General features: G+C 45.8%; 1 protein-coding gene across 4 annotated transcripts; it reads right to left on the reverse strand.

Annotated features, from left to right (window-relative positions):
• Positions 1-1,117: 1,117 nt before the first annotated feature.
• znf574 (zinc finger protein 574) lies at positions 1,118-14,507 on the reverse strand. Of its 4 annotated transcripts, none has more exons than XM_076152669.1 (10): positions 14,421-14,507; positions 12,838-13,025; positions 8,500-9,655; positions 8,205-8,422; positions 7,705-7,884; positions 7,514-7,608; positions 5,964-6,058; positions 4,776-4,924; positions 4,237-4,524; positions 1,118-3,001 (listed from the first exon to the last, which is right to left on the reverse strand). In XM_076152669.1, exons 2-10 carry the CDS (start codon positions 13,021-13,023, stop codon positions 2,402-2,404), a joined length of 2,967 nt encoding a protein of 988 aa, XP_076008784.1. In that variant the 5' UTR covers positions 13,024-13,025; positions 14,421-14,507; the 3' UTR covers positions 1,118-2,401. The 4 variants fall into 4 exon arrangements, with proteins under 4 accessions (XP_076008784.1, XP_076008783.1, XP_076008785.1 ...); XM_076152668.1 differs by having other exon boundaries at positions 12,838-13,028; XM_076152670.1 differs by lacking the exon at positions 14,421-14,507 and adding an exon at positions 14,217-14,369.
• Between the last annotated feature and the right edge of the window lie 1,890 nt (positions 14,508-16,397).

The following is a 16,397-nucleotide window of genomic DNA, read 5'->3' on the forward strand; positions in this document are numbered from 1 at the left end:
CGTTGTCGTGCCTCATTTACATAGACGAGTGGGAGCGAATATTAGATACAATCTCTTAACCGCGGGAATGGACCGATTGGCTGCGACACAAACGGCACCCATTGGACAGTGTCCTCTCTACCGCAGGGAACACCATTGTGTCGCTTTCACGCCGATTCTCCAGGCAGCATTTTGTGATTTCACCCATATCATGGACAAGTTCATTACCAGTTGGAACTCTGTTCTTCAGCATCTTCAGTCGCAATGTTAGGCAACAGTTTTGATAAATGGCACTCTGCCAGAAAAAGCATTTTGCAAGGGAGGAAAAACATGTATTTATTGACTAGTTGACTCTCTTACAAATGCAGCTGAATTCTCGGCACTTCTCTCTGCTTCCTCTCTTTCCCTCTATGCTTCTCACTATGCAGAAATGCTGTCGTTTCCCCATTTCAGTTCCCCGCACAATCATCAGCATTTCTCCTTCTATGACATGAGGACAAACTGAGACTGAGTGCCTCGGCATGTGTGTGGCTTCAAACCCCCTCCTGTCAGCAATCACCGGGTGGGAGACGGCCATAAACTGTGCTTTAGGAACCTATAATGGGGATTTGCAGCGCTGGCAAACGTATACATTATGCCTCTTCCCATTCAGACACAAATGGGATCATTATTTTTGATAACTACACATTGAGTGCAGGATAATTTCATTACACTACTTGCCACTGCATAATGCGCTACTTCTACTTAATCATAAATCATGTCATGTCCTTGTTATTGCTGTATTCACTTACAGCACATAACCAATCAATAACAATGTCACGCAAATTATCGAGACATTATTGTTGATCTATACACGCACAAGTGGAATTCGTTTGGATTCTACCAATGTGTGTGTGTGTGTGTGTGTGTGTGTGTGTGTGTGTAAGTGGCAGAGTGAGAGATGGATTTAAAAAGCTGGATATTGAGTTACACTAGGTCTGTTGATTTCTCTGCACAAGATTGTTTGTCTCACATCGTTTATGTCAAAAGGTAAAGGCAATTTACCAGCGGGCCTATAAAGCCCATCCTGTCTGATGGGATCCAGGGGCAGTGCCCTCATGTCACCTCCTTCATAGAATGATGGACGCTAACAAATGTGGAACCTGAAGTGTTTTATTATAAAGAAAGCAGAAGAGATTTGATGGGCTTCCACCGATCCTGCACAAACAAAGAGGGGCTGTAAATCTTATATCTTATATCCTATATACACACAACCGAGGGTCAATTTAATAACCTGCTTTTCAATCAGCTTGAGAGACTAAGTTAAGATACATTCGGCTCTCGGCTCTTCCACACTGAACACCTGAGCTTGCCTTCCCGCTCAGGCAGTGAAGCGCTTCTCTGAAAACTGAATCACCGTCACACACACTGCAAGCTGGGAACCCCTCACATTATTTGCATATATTCCATTCATCCAAAAGTATGGGCCCTACTTTAACAGCGATGACAACAGCAAAGCGTTGGCTCTTGTGCCCTGAACAGTGAGGGCCAATCTAAGCTCACCTGCTGTTTCCCCTCACAGGAGATAAAGCACGTGTGCGTAAAGGGCTGGGCGAGAGGAGAGCATCACTGGTCCCAAACCCTCAAACCAGCTGAGCATTTCACAGTGACGCGTGGAAGAAAAGTCCTATTGAAAGGGAGATCAAGAGTGCAGACGACTTCCCTAAGTAGGGGAACAATGTTGTAATCTGGGAGCTGCAGTCAACTCACAAACATAAAAGCAGCACAAATCTGCCGCTAAATGCCAATGCAGCTTTTTAAGCCGAATTTACATTTGTGAAGAGCTTCAAAATCCGTGGAATGTCATGGTGCGGTTATATTTCACAACACTTTTATCCACACAACCGTTCCATGACACACTGAGACTCACTGCGCTCAGCGTACAACAGCTGCTTACAATCAAATCAAGAATTCAAATGAAAAAGCTTTTGGTGATTGATAGCAACAATTAAGTTCTTCTGAAATATAATCAACCTGTCAGTAACAACACACACCGCCCTCACTCCGGTTACATTAACCATGTAGTTTTAATTTAGCTCCTTTGTCTCCTGGTGGAAGAAGTGTCCAACTGAAAGCTCTGAAAGGAAATACGGCACTGAAATGGCTATTTTTAGACAAAAGCACAATTTTCAAAAAAATACCAAGGGCTCACCTTGAGCTGCCTCATTTGAATGGAGCTCCATCTGTTTGCTGCTCGGGAAAATTCTAAACAGACAGGCAACACACATTTCAAGGTCTGGCAACATGTGGCGATGACTCTTAAGCAGCGCTCTGTACTAGACACAAAAATAGAGCCCAACATATTCTCAACTAATGTTCCGCTCCTTCTCTACTGTGTAGTTCCCTTTCTGGCTGCTTTTCACCTTTTCTTTCATTTCTGCCTCTACACCGTCTCCTCCACAATGAACTCAATGTTGGCATGCTGAGGCGACTGGCACGTCTCCACCATAGTAATTTCATTGCTCTCCATGGTGATGGTGGGAACAGCGATGGTCTGAGTTCCTAGGACAGAGGAGGGAAGGATGACGACCTGCGAGGCGCCTTCCATAGCGCTGAGCTGATCCGACGAGATCATGACGGTCTCTCCTCCGGGATCGGCCCCTTGCAGCACGTAGATGGTCTGCACAGTAGTGTCTGCCTCCCCGGTGGTGGCTAAGGAAGACAGCACCGTGGCTCCTTCCAGGACCTTCTGGACGTGGGCGGCCTCGGCTGCCTGTGCAGCCTCCTCGGCGGTCTCGGGAGGCAAGTCGGTGTGCAGCCGGATGTGTTTGTCCAAGTTGGAGCGCGAGCGGAAGGCGGAGGGGCAGTGCGGGCAGGGGTAGGGCTTCTCTCCGCTGTGCGTGCGGGCGTGTTCGGTGAGACGGGCCGCCACGCTGAAACTCTTGCCGCAAATCCAGCAGCAGAAGGGACGCAGGCCGGTGTGGATGCGCTCGTGGTCCTGCAGGTGGGGCAGCTGGCGGAAGCGCTTGCCGCAGGTGGCGCACTGGTGGACGCGGCGAAGACGGGAAGCAGGAAACAAAAGAGAGACAGAGCAGATGAGAAGGAGGCAAGAAAGAACAGTTATGCTCACAATGATCTCTTTTCTAAGCTGTACAATAGTTTTCTGAGACCTCAATTTTTGTGCAGATGCAGCAGATCCTCCCTGGGGCAGAGGAGGATCAGAGGAAATAAGGTATGGGGGACGACAGAAGGGAGAAGATAGGATACAAAGCAATAAAAAGACAAATGTAGAAAGGAAGAGTACAGCCAGTTACTCTGTGCTCATCCAGCACAAACATGTTAACAGAGAGCTGGAGTGTTTTTGTGATGCGATATTCACAATATTACTCCACAATATTACTTGGTTGGAAACCCAAACGCGAGCTCCCCTCCTGCTCCCTCCGTGACTGCAGACAATGAAGTGCCACCAGAAACCTGATCAAACCTGAGGCGCTGCAGGCTTAGTGGGCACAGCGCACTGACAAAGAGTGGCTATGTTGTACTTAGCTCTGAATTCCCACCGGGACTCTTCACATTAGGACTGAAAAACCCTGCTGCTGCTGTTTCTGTGTCGGAGTGAGACTCTGTATAAAGGACTTTGATACGCACAAATATTTTAACACTGGTTACATTTGTTCTTTTATGTACACAGCAAATACAGCTGCTCTATCAGGATCGCACAAAGAAGGACCATGTTTGATCTGAATTAGAATTCATAGCCACTCGCTGCGTGCATGCGTGTGTCTGACGTGGAATTCCCCGTGCCGCTCTTGTTCTTAGCGTGCTTGACATCCGAGGTTCAAAGCAAAGCCACATAATTCACCCAATGTCTAGGTGCATGAGTAGCTCTACGGAAGATGTCCCGCCTCGTCACCAGAGCGGCGGAGGAGGAGGAGGAGGAGGAGGGCCGGGCGGGTAAGAGCCCCAGAATAGGAACAGGCACAGAGGGGAGGTGACAGGCCCTAACTCAGCCCATGCCATTAATCACAGGTACACAGGGAGGGAGGGAGGGAGGGAGGGAAACACCCGGTGGACACACACTGCACAAACAGCCGTCGTCCGGAAATGGGTTTGACCACAGGGGGGAGGGGCCGGATTTGGTTTGGAAATATAACAGGTATGGAGAGCAGTGTATAAAATCAGAACACACACACACACACACACACACACACACACACACACACACACACACACACACACACACACACACACACACACACACACACACACACTCCTCACCTCAAAGGGTCTCTCGTCCGTGTGTGTCCGCATGTGAACGTTAAAGGTGGAATTGTAGTTAAATTCCTTGAGGCAGATCTGACAGCGGAAGCGAGGCTGGCACTTGCCCTTGCCGCCTGCGCCCTGGAAGTGGCCCATCACGTGCTCCTCCAGGGTGCTGTTGGAGGTAAAGCGGCGGCGGCAAGGCTTCACCGGGCACTTGAGCGGCGTCTGGCCCGTGTGAGATAACCGGTGGAGGTCCAGACCTTCCTGGGTCATGCAGCGGTGGCCGCATAGGTCGCACTCAACCTGAGGGAGGAGCAGTAAGGTGGAGCGAGGAGGGAAAGGAAAGCAGAGCAAAAACAGAGAGGGGGAGGTGGAAGAGAAGACAGCAGAGCAGATGGTGAGGAGACGGACAACAGAAGGAAAACAGGTGGACACATACGTACAATTTCAACCCATCTGATTCAATTTGTACAGCCATGTTAGAACAGGTGTGGAACTTAAGAGACGAAACAGGCGTGAAAAAAATGAAGCCGCCATCTTTGTAAAGGCCTGACCTGTCCAGTGCAGCGTCCTCGTCCCTGGCCCCGCCCACGGCCCACGTTCTTCTCCTGCTCTGTGGTCGGGCAACGCTGCATGTGGATGTCCAACACCGACTGGTTGATAAACTGGGCCGAGCAGTGTGGACATGTGGCCGGCTGCTTGTCTGGGATGGAACAGTCAGGTTTTAGACATGTGGTCCAACTCGTCTCATTCTCATAAGGGAAACAACCACACAGCTACGCTACAATCCAATGGCTAATTTGAGCTTGTTGATGGTTCGCAGCACTGCCAACAATCTTGAAGGGACAGGCGGTGCATAGAGAAATGTTATACTACTGGCTGGGGACGGACAATGTCAGCCAAACACTCAGATGCAGCCATTCTCTGTGTCGACAAAGACCAACGTGACTAAGGTCATGGGTCCTCACAAAACAGAGACACAGGAAGTTCAAGTTCAAAAAGCAAAGATTTGATTTTTTAGATGTAAGTGTACATTTGTTTTGATTAAAATAAATACACTGGGTTGCAGGGGTTAACTATGTGACACCTACGGTCCATCAGGGAAACAACTTTCAATCTGCTGTCAGTGCGGCCAATCCCAGCGGGAGCTGTCCACTCTGCTCCCCACAGGGACGCTCTGATTAAACCTTTAATAAGGACAATCGCAGCCTATGGCCCTGGACTGATCAATGGATCAATCTCTCCAATCATCTCTCTCGGAGGAGCCGTGTACCCATGACCCCTGGCGCACATGAAGTCTTCCAGCTGAATTAATGAGGTTGCCGTGCCAACGCCACCCCCTCCCCGATTAAGATGGAGCGTCAACATGTTGACCCAAATCATTTACCCTCTACCATCCTCCTCCATGCCACACGGGACACAAATCAATGGAAAGCCATTGACCTAATGCATCTGAAGAACAATGGAGAGATATATGTTCATAGATAAACAAAATGGGACATCCAAGGAGGTAAAGAGGGTATTTATCACCAGCTTTGCATCAATCTATGGTGATGCACGGCACAGTGAGCTAATGGAAGGGAACATCGTACATAACAATGTGACCCAAGAGGTTGGATTCTTGACAAGTGAATAATTATAAACGTTAGATCAGACAAAATGGCTAGATAGGGACAGAATGTACGGACAGAAGATTAAATCACAGGCCTGAACACAAATATGGGGGTTCACTGAACTCTGACCTTGGTGAGCCAGTGAGTGCAGGTCAAGGTCCTTCCTGCGTTTGAAAGCCTCTCCACAATCTGTACAATGAAACGGGTGGCTGGTGTGGAGCAGCCTGTTGAACAAACACAAAAAAAATCACACAAAAGCACACGCGCCACTAAAAGAAGGATAATTAAAACATGTGCCAGTGCTTGTGCTATATAAAGTGGTCGCTCAGTTTCAAAATTCCTTTTTGGCAAGAACAATAAAGGACAGCAGCAAAAAAAAAAGCAAAAAGCCAGCACAGCTAATACCCCACACTTATAACACATAACACTTTCTGCTACTGTAGCTGCGACTATGTGCTGCCGCCCCATGCGTTACTTACATGTGGATTACCAGCAAGTATGTGCTTAGCTGTGTTTTCTGTTGAACAAGCAGTGTTGGCTGGTGCACAACAACTAGAGATAACAGAATAGAACTGGGCGAGTCAGAGTCAGGACAGAAAATACTATATTTATCCATTTTAAGATGTTATTCTGGATAGCCTGAGGGGAGGGGAGCTGTGTGAGGATGGATTCACCCAATGCTGCATTAGGACTGCATTCACACCAAAAGGAGGACACTTTGGATCCTTTCCACTAATTAGAATAAACACATACTACGCTGAAGTTAAAATAACATAATGCTCCACTAAAACTACATATCAGTCGATGTATTATGTATAACACAATGCTACAGATAATGGATTGGCTGAGTACTTAGCCACACAAATCAAGTGAAGTGGGACATTAGGGGGTATGTGCAAGGACCTCTGAAGGCCCGCAGAGGAGGCAAGGCTGTTTCTCCTCCATGTTAAATAGACAATAAGGAATCAATATTTCAGGGACAGCCGGCCCTGAGGCAGCTTGAGGAATTTAGATTTCACTCGTGTTCACCTGTCCTCCCAAATGTTCTGTTAACTGCTGAGGGTGACTGAAAGCACAGCACTTCTGCTCCAGCATGTTACATGCACTAAACACATTCATATCTCAACTCATAACGCAGGGATCACTCAAAGGGTGACTTCCTGTGCCTCCTGATGCATAGCAAACCATGAGCTTGGTGGTTTTTGCCAAGCCAACGACAAGGGTAAAGTAAACACACAGACCCTGTCCCGCCCCCTAATCGACCAGATAGGACAGAGTACAAGCTCCCTCTTTGCCCATCTGGGATTTGTGCGATTACCATCTTAATTTACTGGGCCTCTGTCTGTCAATCATATGTGGCTGCGGCTCAAGGGCACCCAGACATCACAGTCACTGTATTTATTTACACAACAGCTTAAAAGGCCCTTTGCAGTGTGTAAACGCAGCACGACTCCTGCAGCTCCTGGATATGGGAAGAAAGTTCTCTTGTTTGAGATTTTGCTTCCAGATTTAATTCTCATGTATTTATACGTAAACAAGGCAGGGATTTTTGAATATAAACATTCTTTGGTCTATGTAGCAACAGATAAAAGAGTGAGCACTCTGTAGTGTCGTCAGCTACTTTCCTGCATATCAGACACACAGTACACCAAAGAATACCAATTGGGTCAAGTCATTACTTGTGATGGTTGAGCTGATCCTCAGTGCCGAACCGTGATGGGCAGTGCGGACAAGCAAAGAAATGGGCTGCTTCCTCGTTGTCCAACGCGCAAACCTGGATGGAAGGACATACCACAAAGGGAGAAACACTTCAAACACTTACTATACATGATAAACACTGCTGCTAAAAGAAAGTGTAAATGAGCCGTACCGGTTTGCGTCCCCGTTTGCGTCGAGGCTGCGTCGAGGAGTGAATGAGCTGGTGTCTCTTCAGGGTGGCTGCCTGGGAGTAGTTTTTGCCACACTCGTCGCAGTTGTAAGGCTTGGTGCCCGTGTGGCTCATGCTGTGGCGCAGCAGGCTCTGGGAGTTCGTGAAGGACTTTTCGCACACCTACACAACAACAATAATTAAGATTAGTGACATTGTTAGTTGGGCAAAGTTTCCAATTACCTTTGACGTGGAAATAAATCACATGGTATGTGACAGAAATGAGTGTAATTAAAAAAACATTATGCTGAGCGCAGTGTGATGGACACTTAAAACTTGAGAACGTGTCAGACGTAATGAGGCTCGTGGTTTATCAAGATCTATTCTCATAAATGTCTGCCTTAACAACAAACCCACTTCAAAGCTTTGAATCATGTCTCGTGTGCTGCATACACAGCAGTCGCTTCAAAGCACACACTACAGATCAGTGTTCCCGGTGTCACCTTGCATGTGAAGAGCTTTTCGCCAGTGTGGCTGTAGACGTGGGTGCGCAGGAAGACGCGGCGTGTGAAGGTTTTGCCACAGTAGGGACACACGTGGGGCAGTGGGGTGCGGGCCCAGTCCTGCAGCAGCTTGGCAGGCGGAGGCATATTTGTGGTATCCGAGTCGACCGGGGTGCCGCCCTCGGTTTCCTCATTGATGGTGCCGGGACCTTTGTTTCCTAAAAAAGATCATTAATGGCCTAAACGTCATCTGACAAATGATTTAATAGCGGTGAAAGCTTTTTGTTCGGCTCACCTTTGGGAGCACTGGTGTTGCTGTGAATCCTGATGATGGGTCTACTTCTCTTGGGATGTGGAAGCCCTGACTCGCTAGAGGAGGCGGGAGGGGAGAGCAGACGCTTTGTGCTCTGCGGGGCATCCTGAGGTTTAACGGGGGACGTTTCCACACTAGACTCCGCCTCGTTCCCGTCCTCTCTCCTCGATGCGAAGCGGTGCGTCCGAAGATGGTATAGATACTGGGTGGTGTTCATGAATTCTTGAGAACAATGGCAGCAAGTGTGGAGCGCCTCCTGCAGGTCGTGCTTCTCTTTGCGATGTATAACCAGGCCCACTTCGCTGCTGGAGGTCTCCCCGCACTGGGTGCACATGAACAACTCAGGCTGAGTGTAGGTGGAGGTGACGGTGGTGCTGCAGAAATCGGCTTCCTGCCCCTGCTCATCGGTGCCATTGCTCTGAGGACACATCTCCTCCGGTTCCTCTTCCATATGGACCATCACTTCCTTTTCTTCTCCTTTCTGACGGTGTTGCTTGCGGTGGTAGAGAAACAGCGTGGTGTTGAGAAAGCTTTCGCCACACACAGAGCAACGGTGCAGGGCTTCCTCAAAGCCATGTTGGGTCTTGCGATGGGCTACTAGCTCAGACACCAGGCCAAAGCTTGAGCCACAGTCTACACACAGGAGCACCGGTTCAGGCTTAGACTTTTTGTTAGCTCCTCTCTTCTTGGTCAGAGATGAATCTTCTGCATTAGAGGCTGGAGGCGCCTCTTCAACCTCCGGATTTGAGGGTGAAGGCGCCGACTCAGAAACAGCCTCCATCAGGGTCTCCTCCGATTCAGGCTTAAGGACTTCACTTGCATCTTCCTCCACTGAGGGAGAACAATCCACTGAAGGATCTTGAGAAGCTTGCTCTGCTTTGGACTCATCTACCGACGCCGTCCCAGAGACAACCTGAAGGCAAGTCCCTTCTTTACGGTGATGCTGCCAAAGGACCAGGGACTTGAACAGTTCATCGCAATCCCCACACTGGTACAGGATTCTGGGCTGGTCTGACGAAAACTTGTCAATGTCCGTCTCAGGTCCGAGTGGACTCTGAATAGGCGACACAACAGTATCCTCTGTTTGGACCGGAATCTGCTGAATTGTAAAGGTCCTTGTAGAATTTATCACCTGTTGCTGCAAAGGGAGAGAGAGAAAAGAAAACACTTCAACAATCGAGTTGTACTCTTCTGTTTGTGAGCGAGGGAAATGTCCCCATGGTAACACTAATCAAGTACCTGCCATGTAACTGTTTCAAGTCAAATCAACCTGAAGCTCTTTTCTTTGTGCTGGCAGGAGTTGGATGAGAATTCGTTGTTGGTGGGCCAGCGAGGTCAATTGGAACAGCATGTATTTAGAGCCGAGGATCTTTTGAAAGCTCCATACAGAAGATAAGGCCTCACTCTGGATGATAAATATCACGGCTCATTCTGGGTCGAACAGGTGACGCCAGGGGGCTTTTACATTTGCATGCGCCACACATTATAATGTTAAAAACAGAACATCAAGGACTAGGTTAAAGAGGTCCGACTTGTGAAACTGACTCATTCAGAAAGGTTCCCTGTGTCTCACATAATCATTTGAAAGGTTTTGTTCTAGCAGTCTGACAAAACACTTCTCCGGGCCATTTGTGGCAAGAACACATCTAAGAGTTTAAAAGCAGAAAGCTAAATCAAAATATAATCTTCAATCAGAGCAAAATATAAATATCTTCATGGGTCAAATTTGGTATTTCTGCCAAATAGCAGAATTGAATCAAAGACTATAAAATGTTTTAAAGTCTAGTGTTACGAAGATCATAAGATCCCCTTGAACCAGACAGACAATGACAGCACTTCATTTCAACCTAATGACCTGATGTTAGTACAGATAAAGCACTGCCATAAAAAGTTAATTTCAGCTCAATTTGCAGCTTAAAGGAATAGAAAATTTGTCCCAGGGGACTGATGATATAATACAACATCACAAACTCCTGTCTAAGACGTATCAATTGTAGGTCAATGGTTTTGTCTTGCATTAAATCATGCAGGTGTTCATGATATCGTACTGCATTGTTCACTTTCATGTTTAAACAAAAACTGCAAGCAGATAGACCTAAATATATTTTGCAAAGAAAAGCCGCCAACACACATAACTGTTGGCAACCCAAAATTACAGTCTTGACAATTTTTTATTTAGCAGCTGAAATTGTTCCTCTTACAAACACACATCTACATGCAGTGAGTGGAACAAAGTAACACCAGTGATATGGTAACAACCTCCACCTGCCCTTGCTATGTGTGTTGACATCACTGAAGCAGACTGAGAATTGCCATTACGTTGTTCTTAATGTTTAAGTGAATAACTGTGAATGTATCTACCATTTATCTAGATAAGTCATAAATCAGTGCCAGCTATGCCGTATGTGTACATTTCTGGGGAGTTGACATTAAAGTGCTGAAGCCCCTGAGCCTCTTTCATCCACAAACTGAATAAATTCCAAAGAAATGAATCACTAGATATGAACATACTGTAACTTCTTTAAGTTCAACAAGAGAGAGCATGTGTACAAAAACCTGAACATTGTCTGCATTTCCGATACGACTAAAGACGCTGTGATTTACTAGCAGCCTGTATTGCTGTGACCTCTGAGTAAAAAGATAGAACTCTACAGCGATTTGCGATGTACATAGCCGATGTTTTATTGCAACATCCCATAATGTATACAGAAATGATGGTAATCTAGTAGGGTAATGGCGATAAAGCGGCTGAGGGAAAAGAGCGGCCAGGAAGCCATAAGGTACGCAGGCTTTATAGACTGTTTCTCCAACTGATTCATCTATGAGAAGGCCAATGAGTGATCCATCACGACAAAAGGGTGGCGCTGACTGATGCATTTCTTATGTTCCTTTTCCCGCTGGCGACTCGGGCTGCAATCTGTCTGTCATGATTGTCACTGTGCTTTATGGACGTGTGTTCAAGACAGTGAGGGCGGAAGTCTCAGTGGGTAGTGCTTCCGCTTGGGAACCGGAGGGTTGCCGGTTCGAGCCCCTGCCGAGGTGCCCCTGAGCAAGGCACCGAACCCTCAATTGCTCCCCCCTCTGCGTAGGGTGGTAATGTAATGTAAGTCGCTTTGGATAAAAGCGTCTGCCAAATGCTCGTAATGTAATGTAATGTAATGTAATGTAAGCTCAGCCTCAGTGCTGTGTGTCACTCAGGGGCCAATGATGGCTTTTAACTCAGAGGTCTCTGTGAAGCTGTGACGGGGTAAAAAGGCGCAGCTCAGAATCTCAAACACGGCTCACAGGTTCTGAAATACAAATAGAAGCTTTCTGGAGCTCTGAATTAATAAAGATCAACATTTTGATGACATGCATCCCTAAAGAATACATTCCAAACAAACATGCCGGGATGCACAAAATTCGGAATACAATGCATTATGTAAAACCCACAGGACTCTCAAATTCACTCTGAACAAACAGACTATACAAGAATTTACATGCAGCCGGTGTGCATTCAGTGAGACTGGAACACATGGTAAACACTTGTAAAACATTTGCAGACTGCACATGTTGATGAAAGATCTACAACCTAAGGAAAATGGTAGATGACTAACACAAAGAGGGTGACTCATTCTGGATTTACAACTCAGCATGGCACCATTGTCACATGTACACACCTGCAAACTCAAGAGCAGTGGAAGGAGCTACCACGTACAAAACACACTGTTTCCTCCCCCAACCCCCAGGGGAGAAAAATCGCATCTGCATTCTGTGTTCTGCTGCATTCAGAGATAGGTTCACACAATTCCATCCCCACGCCATTAAACTAAAACATTACAAATTGTGTTTTAGACAACAGACAATATCAGGGGAACAATCGGCTGTTCAAACTAAAACTGCAAAAGGATGCAGAGTGTTCTTTTGACCTCGATCATGATGTCATTAAGTACTGACATCACTCATGATTCTGAAAGTAGTGAATGTGTGTGTGTGTGTGTGTCAACTGTGACATCATTCATGATTCCAGTCACACCAGCACCAAAAACATTTTTTGCATCATTACAGCTATTTGGTCACCGATGACTTTTGCTTTGATATACAATCCATTGTTGTGTGATGTTGCTATTATGCGATGAACAAAACAGTTTCAGGTAGCGCTTCAGTATTTACGACAGAACAAAACTGTCTTTACCATGATATGTTGATGACCAAAGTCATTAATCATGCATCACCCAACAAAATGATTTGATCATAATGATCAGTGACTAATGTGGACCTTGGACTCAAAGCATGTGGGTAATGATTCAACATGGCAGTGTTCACTATGTCAGTGATTACCTCAGTTTGTGTCAGCGGAACAGCGACAGGTACGCTTCCAGGTGTGTCTGGGTTCTCCTCTTCTGCTGTGCAAGTCAGTTGGTGCTTGAGAACCTCCTCCAGAGTGTTAAACTCCTGGTAGCAAGGGAAGCACATGTACACCGACGACGTCTCCATGGCTGCCGTCTCCATGGTTGCTGTCTCCATGGCTGCTGGGGGGGTTAGAAGTCAAAACATTTCATAAAAAAAGTGTGCTTTAGGCCAGCATCATGTGAATCTGAAGGTAATATTAAAAGGTGATACAGATACTAATTACACTTGTTAGTTATGCGACTGTTGCCGTTTCCTGATGAAAGGAAAATGTCTGCATTCATTATCCAGACAACAGTTTGGGCTTGAGTGCTGGTAGGCCAGCTTTAGGGTTGCCAGGATGACTCACAATGAGCCGGGCCAGAGCTAATTGTTATTTCAACCATACAGGTTGCTGCTCAAATAAGAACCTCGCCAAGTCTCCTGCTCTCTTTCACGGCCAAGGATAAAGTTAATTAGAGATGTGCTTTAATTAGACCCAGAGGAAGTTCCTCCTAATCTGACATGTAACAATGATGACAACAACCAACTCTGCATCCTGTCTGTCTACTGACCAGACAGTATACTGGGGGGGAGGGGGTCCATGATTTTGAAATCAGTGTGACACACTTTAAAGTACATTATTTTAATAGGACAACAAATGGATGTGACGTGAAAGAGAAACCTGTTGCCCGTGTGGTCTTAAGAGGCGTGTGAACACACTTGTCAGCGCGCACACACACACCATGCTGTCCACACTAAGATGGTCACTGGGTCATACAACGTGATGTCTGATCAAATAAATGTTTTGATTGTAAATTGGTCAAAGAGTTGGATGAAACCATCATTTGCTCTAAATCGCCGTTATTATTAATTATTTATTAACAAACACGGTCAGTGACAGAGTAACTTGCCACCCGATAGCCAAATGTCCCCCGGGCCTCTAATGTCCACTAACTAGGGAACATGAATAAACCCGAGCACCCGAGCTCCTTATCGCTCATACAGGCGGTGTGTGAGTCCCAGTGTCACATTAGCTTCTTGAAGTGTCGCTGTGGCTTTGAGCTTCTTCTTCGTCTACCTGACGCTGGCTAACAGTTAGCAGCTAGCTCCGCGTTGACAATGTTATCGTTGTCAGATGGCCGCGCTGCAAAATGCAACGCTGGCCATCTTAGTAGCAATATGGCTAACGTGACCCCGGCGGGCTACCTAGCTCGTTTGCTAGCTAAAAAGCTACCGAAACAACCGTCGAGTCATTCATTTATCGCGGGGGTCCAAACTAGCTGTTAGCAAACAAACGTGTTTTTGCCACTTGGACCAGTAGCGCTTACTTCGTGATACCACCAAGGAGGAGAAGAAGAAGAAAAGCTCGAAGAAGGAGGGCGGGATACGCTTCTTCGGTGGTGTAATGGCGGCGACAGACCAAAAGTTACCATTAGCTGTCTCCCCCCGCTGAAAACCCCCGTATACCAATATCACTAAAAAAGTGTATCAACCCAAAAATTAATAAGTAAAATTGTTTCAACATAACTCACCGAACTCTGTTAATAGCGGCCGATGAAAAGGGACAAATGCAGCTTTTCCTGCACGTTAGAAAGGCTCGCTCTGATAGGCTGTGTCCGTCACTCACACACCAATAGTATTCGACCACACATAAGGCTCACATGGAGTTTGTAGTCCAAACTGACGCACTTTTACTGCAGGGCGCTCAAAAAAGCTGATAGGAAACTATTTTTAGTGTTTGTCAAATAATTGTGTGTTTTTGTTTGTGTGTGTTAGGCTTTGCCCCAACATGACAGAAGCCGATAAGTAATAATCATATCAAACATAATCAATAAACACAATTTGATACATTTGTTTTATTGACAGATAGAAAATGTATTTAATCAGTTTCCTGCCCTTTCTTGTTTTCTGACCTGTGTCGTTGTATCACAAAGTGACAGCCCTGACTGCCGTGTCTCTCCATATTGTGTCAAAAGTGACCTCAATAGCACTTGAATACCCATACAAGTTTATTAAATTTAACACTTATTAAATTTCCTCTCCACGGAGCGGTTACCTTGCCGTTACGCATTCTGCCACGTCAAGTATTATCCGCAGAGGTCGGTGGAAGTATAAGCTACTTTATCCCACTCATTTCCCAGTATTACACAATGCTTCTGTATGCTCTAGGCTGGATGATTGGGACGATGAGCAGCTCCTCCAGACTGCTTAAACTGACACCAAATGGTATTAAAGAGCCAGCTGGGCGTTCAGCCAGGGAGGCCGGGGCCACTCAGTCTCCACAGAAACTGCAATCTGCTTGGCTCAATGTAGACTAACATTATTCAACCTTGACACATCATATCACTATGATGAAGACAGCAGATGTGTGTTTCATTGAAGGTGGTTGATCAGAGACCGCAGGGGCTGAGAAGAGGAGAGCCGCCTCGTCATACCATCATACCATCTTTCTCATCTTCCTCCACCTTTAGCTCGTGCTGGGTTATAGTGTCGACATGCTTTTTTTCTTATGCGTGGTTTCATTTAGCAGTCGTGTGGTAGATGGTAATAGCTTCATTAGGATGCACTTTCCTCACATTGCAAAATCCAAACATCGCATTTAATTTTAATAGGGACTGACAAATTGCAATATGATGTGGACATTATAACAGGAGATACCCACAGTAGCACTTACTGTATATTCCCTCTCATACAATCTCTTTTCATTGACTGAACTGGCTCTTTTCATCCATTTGATGATTAGATTTATATTAAAGATCTTTTATCTTTTTTTCCATCAGAATAGGATATTGCGTGGAACACAATTTGGCGGGCAAGTGCTTAAAAGTGTTAACCACAATCTGTTAAGGATGGGGTTATTGGAAGTGTGGAATTGGAAAGAAAATTAATTTTCATTTAAAACACAATTATTCATCAGATTTGTCAAAAGATTTATGCTGCCAACAAAGCTACAGTTTGCTCCTCTCAATTATTATAGTATGACTTAGCCAACTATACTGAAATGTATTAAAAAAAGAATCTATATACAAACCTACATGGGAAATACACTTGTAAAACCTGTATGAAAAGAAACCACGGAGAAGAACTAAAGGAGAAATTTAATGGACACCTTGAGACTTCATTAAATCCTGCTCCTCTTTGCACCCGGTTCTTGCCTGAAGGAGACAAGCGAAAGGCTCTGAGACCATTCTGTGGGAGAGATGTCTTAGCTCTTTCTTAAGCTGTTCTGAAGAAGTGTTTGAAGTACAAGTATGTGCTCCAAACGCCTTGAAGTCACCGAGCTGACCAAGACTTAAATTATACGCGATCACTATTGCAAAAATGAATATATGACCTTGTCTAAAAGAGAGACTGAATGCTGCCATGTTAGTTCGGGTGAATCAGCCCAGTAGGCTACCCTCTGTTCACCCACTCACTATAATCAAACAGAGTGAGAAAGTGCAAGATTTCTTCCAAGGTCAAAAATATTTTCACTGACATTTGCAATAACATGGTCCCATTAACTGGTC

Source organism: Genypterus blacodes, unplaced genomic scaffold (assembly GCF_046128005.1).
Source record: "Genypterus blacodes isolate CSIRO-AG114 ecotype Tasmania unplaced genomic scaffold, CSIRO-AGI_Gbla_v1 ptg000057l_1, whole genome shotgun sequence".
NCBI classification, from domain to species: domain Eukaryota; kingdom Metazoa; phylum Chordata; class Actinopteri; order Ophidiiformes; family Ophidiidae; genus Genypterus; species Genypterus blacodes.